The 11,877-nt window shown below is 29.9% G+C and overlaps 1 protein-coding gene across 1 annotated transcript; it reads right to left on the bottom strand.

Annotated features, from left to right (window-relative positions):
• Positions 1-3,322: 3,322 nt before the first annotated feature.
• Positions 3,323-11,610, bottom strand: LOC143078406 (IgGFc-binding protein-like). The gene is made up of 5 exons (XM_076253279.1): positions 11,528-11,610; positions 9,888-9,941; positions 7,942-9,204; positions 7,189-7,216; positions 3,323-3,675 (listed from the first exon to the last, which is right to left on the bottom strand). The coding sequence occupies exons 1-5, from the start codon at positions 11,552-11,554 to the stop codon at positions 3,443-3,445; spliced, it is 1,605 nt and encodes a 534-aa protein (XP_076109394.1). The 5' UTR covers positions 11,555-11,610; the 3' UTR covers positions 3,323-3,442.
• Between the last annotated feature and the right edge of the window lie 267 nt (positions 11,611-11,877).

The raw sequence follows: 11,877 nt of genomic DNA, 5'->3' as shown, positions 1-11,877 counted from the left end.
CCATTAAAAGTCAGCAACATGATTGTTGGATGTCCGATTTTAAATTATCCTGGAGTTTTGTATTTTTGTCATTTTACTATTTACCAATTTAGTTTTGAAGTAAATGTATTGTTTGGGTTCGCTGTAATTTGGAAAATTTGATAAAAAAAATCAAAATTATCCTGGAGTTTCGTATTTTTGTTATTTTACTATTTACCAATTTAGTTTTGAAGTAAATGTATTGTTTGGGTTCGCTGTAATTTGGAAAATTTGAAAAAAAATGTAATTATGATAAGTGATCATAGCAAATTTTCGTAAACTACAAAATTTTAGAGAACATACATGTTTTAAACGTATGTATGAATGATTAATAACGTTTAATTTTGAAATTATTTCTTTGCAGTTGTCCGTTGTTAGGACAGATTTTCAACTGATTTTTCCAGTTTGTTCTTATGTTGTGCTATTACACCACTGTCCTTGATTAAAGTAGGACCAAGTGCCCATAAATATGATTATTTCCGCGACATTCTTAATTTGCCTGCCTCAAGTCAGGAGCTAGTAATTCCATGGTTGTCGTTAGTTAATGTGTGTCGAAAAAAAATCTTTGCGAAATTAAATTATTACAAATTATGCACTTTCACTTTTTCATTGTTTGAATTGTTTCACATTTTCATGTCAGGGCCTCTTATAGCTGAATTTATGGTATGAGGTTTTCTCATTGTCGAACATCATACGCTGACAAATAATTGCTTATTTGTCATTTAAATCTGCTGAAAGTGGTCTCACATGACATCTAAAATTATTGGGTATTTTTGACAAATTAGGGACAAATTATTTGTTTAAAATGAAATATTATTTCAAACTCAAACTTCTTATGAATATTTCAAAAATTGTATTTTAAATGTTTGTCTAAATCGTAGCTAATACCCCTTTAAGCTTTAATTAAAAGGACTTAGTGACTATTCATCAATCATCGAATAATTAAAAAAATAATACATTGTATTATCAAACAAATAAATGAATTATCTATTATCAATTCTTGATAAGCCTTATCATAGACATGTATTATTTTTTTATCAATTCGTGTCAAACCATTGACCACAAAGTTAGTTTACATCAACTCAATCTGTATTATGCATTTTACTTTCAAAGTTTTAATCTATTTGAATTGTTCTAATGCAATGTTAACGTTTTTAACATTGTACTGTAAACAGTGTGAAGATATATTTATTATGAACGTAATGGATGGTTATTGATTTTGATTTAATTAATAGTAGAAGCACGCGTATCAATAAACCATTACAACTTTATAATTGATGCTTTTAAAATTCTGTTTGTTCTTCTCAGTCATAAAAACAAACCAATCCAAATTCATGAAACAACTCAGTGCAGTAAAGTCTGGTAGTTCTATGGTCTTTACTCATGGTTGAAGGCCTTTTGATGAATTGTAATTGGTATCACCATCTTTGTTATTTGATCTTTGGTTGATATATTCTCATTTGTAATAATTTCCAATCATACTATCTCCTTATTTTTAATGGACATAATCATGAATTCAACTTCAGAAGTCGTACCTTTATGATCATTCGGCAAAATATTGTATTTGTTTTTATCTGGAAACTTTTGTCATTATCAGTAAATGTTTTATATATGAATGGAAATTTCATGCCTTCAAAAAAAATAAAATATTTTATATCCACCATACAAATACACATTATTGAAAACATTATTTTAGCTTTTGTTCAATCATTATTGAAAGTGAAAAAGTAAAATAATAAGTCAATGTTAACAGCTAGTTTGGTTCAGTTTTGTGTCAAAAAAAACTTTAAATCACTCTGATGAATTGTCCACTTGCAAGTGAATGTTACGACCTTAACACATGTGAACTTCAGCTCAAGTCTTAAGCTAGAGATGGTTTACGCAAGAACTAAGCGCGTTAAGCAAACAAAAGGAAACCAACATTGAATATGAAACAAGGGTAAATCATTTGGTTTACTGATTCGATACACAATACTTATACGGCTTAAAACGATGATTAACCGATTTTGTAAGCAATGATATGAAATAAAACACACATAGAGCAATTTAATTTCACATGTTAGTTATATTTTTATATTTATTATATGTTTAAATCAGGTTATATTATCGCCGGCAGTCGTCGGAGATCACCTCTATGGTTATTTAAATGACGTTTAGATTAAAATACACTAGCTATACTGATACATTTAATCGAGTTCATGCATCGTTAATTGTCTATCTTATACTTTTAATCATTTTAATATACGTTTTTGTATCTTTTTAATCAAATATGAATGTTTTAGTCAAATTGGTGAATATGAATTTGACAGCCAATGCCCCTTTTGCTTTTCAAAATTTATCTAAACCTGTAAAACTTATCTTTAATTTCTTATTTATAATTCATAATGTTTAATTTTTACTTAATTGTCCTGTAGTTTGTTACAAAAGAAAAAGAAACAATAAATAAGAAAGACCAATTTCCTTTATATATGTAATTATGATGAACTACTTTACAATATTTACTTGTCATTATTTAAAATAGTAAACTCATGGCTTTAGCAATACGCAGTTTTTATTAAATTCAAATTCTATAAGTTGTATGTTTTTATTTCTTCTGTCTAAACATAGCTTACTCCTGTGGGAGGGAAAGTACTGTAGAAATATCTTTGTTAAGAAACCTTCTTCCATTAATAGTTTTCATCCAGATCTGAAGCCATAGTGCCGGAGAGAACCACCGAATATCTGTAGAAAACTAACAATTCTAGTGAAATAAGATTGATGTTGAACGAATCTGCCGTGTGCGGGATTAGATAACAAACACAATGCTAAGAGGCGAAAATGATGAATTATTTTTTCTTTTTAAAAAACAAACTACTTTTGACATTCAGTCAAGTCTAAACTTGTTCAAAAGCTTAATACGCAAATGTAATGTTGACTCCTGCCATGAAAATGTTCCTTTTACAGGTCTTGTGTAAGAGGTTTTACATGTAACTTTATTTGTTCTTTAGATGAAATATATAAAGTACACTTTAATTTTTATTTTCCAGCGTTATAAGCGGTAAATGTTTTAGACGTTCTTCCGAGCAAGTTCTAGTCTGTATAAAATGCTTGCTTATTGATACATGTTTGCTTTGTATGTCTCGGATTGCAGCTATCGTATATGTATATTAAAAATTCGATAATTTGAAAGATTGTCCTGTAGTTGTTTGTATGTGTGCAATATCTTGAACAAAGATTTAAAGAAAATCATCACATCCTGCTGAATGTTTAAAAGATGCAATGATTTGTTTATCCCTCTTCTGTGCACATTGTTTTAACTCAGTGAAAATATAGATGATTTTAATAAAATACTATGACAAAACAAACAAGGAAGACTATCAAATCAATTTACATTAAACAACCAGTCAATCAAACCAATTTACAAAAAAAAAATGTTTCTACCTTTTTAATTCCGAATGAAATATAGTTTGAAATCAGTAGAAGGCTTTATTGAACTGCATTTGTCTTCATCTGTGTATAATAAGCATGATCCATCAGCTGACCGGAAGGAAACAATAGCACAAAAATATATTCTACACATTTTTATACATCCAATGAGTGACCTTGACACTGTCTTAAAGATAGGCGTGACAAAAAGCGTTCCATTATCTTTCAACTCCAATACAGAACTTTTTATTTCTGAAAAGAAAACATGTTGAAGTTATATGAAATAAAATTGGTAAAATGTGATGAGAATGACAATAATCAGAGAAGGAACGAGTTAAGACCATTTTACATTCGATAGTTTGCCATAATATTGCGCGGATACAAACAAATACTGCTCAATTCTAAAATTCTGTTAACAGCAATGACATTTTTACCACATGGTAGATTGTGGTTTGTCATTACGTCGTCTAATCTTTTAATTACCGAACATGACTTATTCCCGATTCTGACTGTTTTGCTGAGTGTGAATTCGCATTACTATAAGACGTGTTACGGTACTTATCTATCCCAAATTCATGTATTTAGTTTGATGTTGTATTTGTAATTTTCTTCGGATTTTGTCAAATTGGTTGACGTCTTTTCTATTAAATTCATGTGTTATGGTAAAGAAAATTAATCACCGTCTTCATTTATTAGTTTTGATTTTGTTCAACGTAATCTGTACGATTTTTATAGTTGAAGTTAGATTCAAAACAAACCAGACATATATAAAATATATGTATTGCTATTGATTAGTGTTGCAATGTGCATTGTGTTTAAATGTAACATCAGTATTTAGTTCTTTTATAATCTTAAATCAATCCTATTTCTATTTTATTTTTTAGACATAATTTTTCAAATATGACGTCATACTTGTGCTGTTTCAGAAATTCACATTGACGTAATATTGTGCCATTTCACAACTTCGTATGTGACGTCATGGTTATGACTTTTTGCGTTCAGGCCTGGTTTATCACTGAGTCGGGTGTGTCTATTTTCTGTGTTGGTCTTCAATGTATTATGTATTCGGGTTTTGTTTTCTGTAATTAGTTAAGACGTCAGTTTTATCATGTAAATCTTTTATATTCATTTGATAAAATTTACTGTTTACAATAGCATAAATTGTTCTATATAATAAGGATGTTCTTATCACAAGCAAAAAACCCTACCCGTATTTGGCACAACCTTTTTCGACTTTTGATCCTCAGAGCTGTACTACTTTGAACCCTTTTTTTTTTTTTTTTTTTTGACTTTCGAACTTTTATATCTGGGCGTCACTAGTAAGTCTTGTTTGGACGAGGCGCGTTTTTGACGTAATGAATTTTAAACCTGATGCCTTTTGTTATCTATTATTCATGTGTTTCTTTGCCAAATACGTTCTGCTATTTATTTGTATTGTAGTCCTGTATTATTATGTTGTCATTCTAATGTTATATTTAACAAAGCCATCAAAGTGCGAGGTTTGGCATGCCACAAAACCAGGTTCAACCCACCATTTTTTTCTTTAAAAATGTCCTGTACCAATTCAGGAAAATGGCGATTGTTATATCATAGTTCGTTTCTGTGTGTGTATCATTTTTACGTTGTGTTTCCGTTGTGTCGTTTGTTTTCTCCTATTTTTGAGTGGGAATTCACATTACTATAAGACGTGTCACGGTACTTTTCTATCCCAAATTCATGTATTTGGTTTTGATGTTATATTAGTTATTCTCATCGGATTTTGTCTAATGCTTAGTCCGTTGCTGTGTGTGTTACATTTTATGTTGTGTCGTTGTTCTCCTCTAATATTTAATGCGTTTCCCTCTGTTTCAGTTTGTTACCCCGATTTTGTTTTTTGTCCATAGATTTATGAGTCTTGAACAGCGGTATACTACTGTTGCCTTTATTGAGACCATGAATTGGTGTATTGTTGTGTTTTTTTGGTTGTTTTGTTTTGTATGTCACTTATTTCAAACGTTGATAATGATTTGGTCGTGTCAAATATTTCGATCAACTACATGTAGCTCATGAGTGTTAGTTTTCATATTGATGTTAAAAGGATATGTTTGGATGAAAAAGAAGTTACAGTAAACTAAACTTTCTTGAATGACTGCCCTTCTCTATTAAATGCATATTAAAGATGATTGTATTTTTTCACTTTTGTCAAAATTGAAACTAGGCCTTTTCAGTATGACATGTATGTCATGTGATATATTAAGGGTTTGGTGGTAATTTGCTTTTAAAAAAATAGATGATCGTAAAAGCAATAATATTTTAACGACTACAAGTTACAATACGTTTTTGGTAAAGTTGCACTTGACATAATGAATTTAATAATTATCTGACCATATACACAATATACAAAATATTCAATTAAGAAATTTTATTTTCCATTGTATACGTCACAAAGATAACTAATTGAGAAAATGCCAATGAAACCCATTGAGATATGAATGTGAAATCTGTGAATATTAACGAGTCGTATTGTAATGCTGATAAAAGTATTTCAAATATCTATAATTCAAATCTTATTTAGACTTGAACGCAGTTGTTGTTGGAAAATATTTTGATAAAATGTGTTGAAGTTTAACATGTTTTATGACATGTTGAATAAATAAAAATACGAAATCTATATTTTAAAGGAATTCAACAATCGAACTTTTTTTTATAACAAATATTTGAAAAATGTTTTTAAAGTTGTCCATGATTTCTTCCAATTTACTTATATTTTTTGGTGCAGTTTTAAGGTATTTGTTACCCCTTTGAATTTAACCGAAGCTTCAAAAGAAAGGAAATTAGTTATACGTACTATTCTCTGAAATATAAATTTCAATGAATCGTTTGTTGTGAAAAAATAATTAATTGTAATAAATTAAGGCCTGTCTAAAATCATAAATGCATTGAGATAAGTATATGGAATCAACCATACAATGAAAAATCTGTAAAATCAATGACAACCAAAAGGAAAGTCAATGTCAAAATTTGGTATTTTTTTAACATCTTTAGATAGTTAGAAATGACAAATTTCTTTTTTTCACAAAAGGCATTACCAACAATTTTGATTCTCATTTTACCATGAGAATCCAAACATGAAGGTCATATGATCATTTAAAAGAAGGGTGAACGATATCAGAGGGACATTCAAACCCATAGATCTAAAACTAACTGACGACACCATGACCAAAGATAAAAAGACAAACAAGAGTACATAAGACACAACATAAAAATCTAAAGACTAGGCAACTCGAACCCTACCAAAACAGGGATGGATCTCAGATTCCCCGGACGAGAAAGCAGATCCATCTACTAGTGTTTTAACCGTCGTGTTTATCATGTTATTCCAAACCCGTAAATGATCTAAATCGGTAGGTCACATTCGTAAAAAGGGTACGGACTTGTCGTTAAAACATACAGAACATATCCGATATCATCTGTGAAACGGATATATATCATAACGGTCAACCAACATTAAGTTTTCTGTCTATTCTATAGATATACGATTAACGAATTGTAAATAATTATACCATTTATGATGATGGTCAAGTATATATCAAAGAAGGATCCATACTTGAACAAATGCAAAGAATGCATGGCATCAAATTTTAGTGTTGAATTTGAAAAAATAAAATGAATTAAGTTCATAACACTTATGTGCCATTTTGACATTGCTTACTGAAATTTCTTAAGAATAATAGATACATACAAAACACATATGTATTTAATCATTGTTTTAAAGATAACACTTACGATTAAAGTTCAAATTGTCTTCAGTTTTCTAAAATAAAACATATATACTAAGTTTGTGTCACATATACTTGTAAAATGTGCAATTTGACATGCGTTGTTTTTAACTACAGATCATCAAACATCGTTTATATGTATGACAAATACGTGTATGAATTCAATAATTTAATCTCAATATTAAATACAAAAGACTACAATCAAAAACATTCTTAAGGAATATCGTCTATTTCCTTTTTTGGCCTACTGCAAACCATAAGTTAACATTTCCTTAGCCGTATTTGGCACAACTTTTTGGAATTTTGGATCCTCAATGCTCTTCAACTTTGTACTTGTTTGGTTTTATAAATATTTTGATATGATGAGTCTTATGTAGACGAAACGCGCGTCTGGCGTACTAAATTATAATCCTGGTACCTTTGATAACTATTAACACAAACCAACCAACTAAAAGAGTTCATGGACTTGTGTTACGAATTACAAAAGAAATGCTTGACTGGTATTCGAGTAAAAGTATCAACTATAGAATAGACACCACAAAATAAAACAAATCAACATGGTCTAGTAAAGATTAAACACAAAAACGTATTAATAGTCTTATCACCTCCCTTGGTTTTCATTTAGTGCATGTGAGGAAAAAAATGCGTTTGATTAAATAGAATACAGCAGCCAGCCCTTTTGTTACTTTGTATTATAACTACGACCGATTATTAGAACATTTATTTGAAAATAAAGAATATATTTAGATCAACAGTTTACCTGACTCAAACTCCTGCCAATAGATGTACCATATTCTTCTAAGCTGTGAATTCCGTATACATATCCCCAACATTTTGAAACAGCAGATAAACAAGTCAAAGTGTGTGCACCCTCAGACAAATGTATAGATGTATATATGAAATTTGTACCTTCGATTTCCTTCCATACAATAGACGAGTTAATACTCTTTTCGTTTAGAGTGATATTTATCGAAGAAATACTGTCGGCCAAAAGAACAAGCCCATTATACATATTTTTGCCTGGTGTGTTGAAACTGTATTCACTTAACCATGCATTTACTGGGCTAGGTAGAAGCAATCTAGCATCACCTGTATAACTTCCAGCAAGTTGTTTAGATGCTGTAGTTTGAGAAACTAAAACTGGTTTATCTGCAGTTATAACTGCTGCCTCAGATAAAGGTAAGTTAAACTGGTGGAATGACGCCTTTGTACCAACATTTGTTTTAATAAGAGTTCCGGATGTGTTTATCATTATATCAGTATTGTCCATGGAAGTGAAGACTCGGATAAGTTCTCCTTTTCCCGAATCAAACACGGGGTTACTGATGGCAATATAATACGTAGACCAAAAGATTGTAGGAACAAGCATTTCATATATCATGTCTATAGAAGTTTTACTGCTTATTTCAGGATTTCCAAGTTCATGTCCACTAAATGCAGCAATAGGGTAATTTGACGTCAGAACTGTTCCCGATAAATCGTCAGATGAAGTAAACTGAAAAACTTCATATTTATTCAGACTCATAGATAAAGTTTTTCCAGAATTATACGTGATACCTTCAAACACGAAAACGGCACCAGTGGGTATAGAAATATCAACTACAGTTTGATCTGCTATAGCTATCATAGAAGTAACTGAATGATAAGTACCTGACTTTGTTTTTAAATTGACAGATACGTGCTCAGTACTTAGAACTGCAATTGGATAAATTATATAGGAGTCACCTCCATTATGCTGCATGTTTGAGGCAAACAATACAATGAAGTTCTGTGCTGTGACCAGTATTGTTTTGTTACTTTTTGTTGTTCTTGAAATTGCAAGATCTATTGGAAGTTCAATAAATAACTCCGATCCATTTGTTACGACATAATCTTGATTTATTTGACTCAGCAATGGTGTTTGTACATGAACAGTAAAGCTTTCATTTAAAGGTGTTGTAATATAGAGACGGAGTAAATTGTTGTGTCTACTGTTGTCTGTAAATATGAGAACAAATTCTTTTCCGATGTGTGATCGACATTCCTGAAAAATTGTGTAAAAGTGACATAAATTCTTATTGTATATATTCATTACTAATCATAAGACAAACAAGAAAAGGATAGACGCAAAAATCTTCATGAAAGAATAACGGAAATGAAAAGAAATTTACCCAACAATTTATAATTAAAGAAGAGACAGAGCTTAAAATTTAAATGTTATTTTTCAACGATTAAACCCATCAAGAAGTAAGCTGATCATTTAATAATTAAAAAAAGGACGGACACGATCAATTACGTGTTATTTTCCTATTATAAAACCTATCAAGAATTTAGCTCAACAAATAATAATTTAAAAAAGGCAGAACACAGAAACTAAACAGTTACTTCCCGACGATAAAACATATCAAGAATCAATATTAAACTGAACAATTAATAATTAAAGAAAAGACAGAACACTAAATCGTAACTGTTAATTTCTGACGATTAAACCTCATCAAGAATTTAGCTCGACCATTTATAATAAAAAAAAAAGACGGGCACGAAATCTTAATTGTCAATTTCCGACGATAACACCTATCAAGTAATCAGGTATATGCAATTTATTGTCTGTTTTATAAAATATTTTGTTAAACATTTCCTTCAAAAGATGGATTGTTTAATTCTGTAAAATATTCTATATTTGAAAAAGTAATGTTTGAACCTAAGACACTAAAACAGTTTACTTACCTCATAAAATAGTTTCCCACTGACGGTTATCTGCAAGAAGAGTATCAGCAACAGCTGGAAAATGTTTCGAACATCAATTTTAGAAGTATTATTTATTTAGGGGATACACTGAGGGTATCATTTTGTTTAGTTATTGTCTGACATCGGGAAAAGTTGCATCAAGCGACAGTCTACAGCGTCATTTGCGTATTTATTCTCCAATCATTCACCTAAACATTGGACCTTTTTAGTGATGAAATTAAAAATAATCAAATACCAGGTTTGTCTAAACGATAGATACTTTAAATATTGAATTCTAATATTTTTCAATAATATCAATTGTCGAAAACAAAAACATTTGAAAAAATAGTGTAGCTCCTTATTACAAATATGAACCCTGTTAAAGATTGAATACATTGTTAAATGAGAAAAGATCGATACATACTAATTGAACAACTTGTTCTATGGTCATCAGAACCTCTATGGAATATGACGCACTGACCAGATCAAATAACCAGGCATTGATGACAGGAGAGAGATACCAAAGGGACATTCGTGCTCATTAGTCGAATCAGCTTAATATCGCAATTATTGTCATCTACTAAATTTTTAATTTCATGTCAGTGATTATTTCCTATCATAAAGGTTTAACTGAGAATTAGATGTCAGCACATCTGCAGGCTAATTATAATTATTAAATGCATGCATTTGATGTTTTGGGCCGAAAAATTTGCTGTCTTGTCGCCGTACACACCATGTATCCTTTCAATAAAAACTAATGTAAAATGAATTTTCAAATTAACTAAGTTTTTTTTTTTTGAATTTTTAGTTTTATCCCATTTTATTTATTGACTTTTCGGCAAAGAGAAATATTTTCACTTCCTTCTAAATGCTAGTGATATATATCGTCATGTATCCGCCGCAAAGAAAGTCTTGAATATCACTTTTCTCAAATTCCATGTGATCTAAATGTGTTACTACTTACAACAACTCTGTAAAACTATTTTGTATAAAACTTCAGAATTACCAAAGAAAACATCAAGAAGTAGGACCTAGAATCAATTTCACACTGGTAGAATTTTTAAAATATATTACAATCTTTACTGAAAAAGATAGTAAAACAGATTGATGTATCATAAACAGTATCATATGGTAGGTGGTATGTTGCAAGGCTTAATTTCTGTCTCGTCAAATTTTATATAATACTAACATAAATAATTTTTACTATTTTTATACAGATTATAAATATAGACGATGGACAACAAAAAAATTCCTTTTTGAAATAATTCAATGTTTAATTGTCTTTTAGATACAAATGATTTATTTAGATAAAGATGTCATTCGGTTCGAAATTTTACTATTACCTCTGTAAAATAACCGAGAGAAAAATGTTTTACATATACCAAAAGACACTGTAATATTCAAATGACAATATATTTCAACACCTTTATTATTTGAACACAAGGGGTGAAAACAAATACAGGGGGATTGGCCCTACCTCTTATAGGTTCATCTGATTCGTGTACCATTCTTCCCATGGTTTTTTTTGTGTCAATTTCCTAATAAGAAATAGTTTTGTAGGTAAATTTTAGCATAACCTTTTTAAAATAAGTATTTTTTTTTGTAATTAAAGTTAATAGTTCAGAAATTATAAAACTTACCTTGACTATAATCCTTTGCAAAAACATGTCTATATCCAAGCATGAACAAAGCGGTTATAATCATATGATAGCGTGATTGGCGATATTGAATATACTATTTGATTTCAGTCAAGCTTTTCAATTATACTAATTTTATTAATTAACATCACATTTTCACAAATTGAATGCTTCAATACAAACAGATGATTATCTTGCTTAATTTGATGGTTTATTTCAAATATTGAGGTAAACAGATTTTATTTGTTTTTCCTCTTACATTCGTTTGATGCGACAACTGATATCAGGTAATGACAGATATCTCCGATTCTGATCTTAAGCATTGTATTTGTGTCACAGTTCATTTTATTGAT

This window comes from Mytilus galloprovincialis, chromosome 6 (assembly GCF_965363235.1).
Source record: "Mytilus galloprovincialis chromosome 6, xbMytGall1.hap1.1, whole genome shotgun sequence".
Lineage (NCBI taxonomy): Eukaryota > Metazoa > Mollusca > Bivalvia > Mytilida > Mytilidae > Mytilus > Mytilus galloprovincialis.
This window is presented reverse-complemented; position numbering and strand designations above follow the sequence as displayed.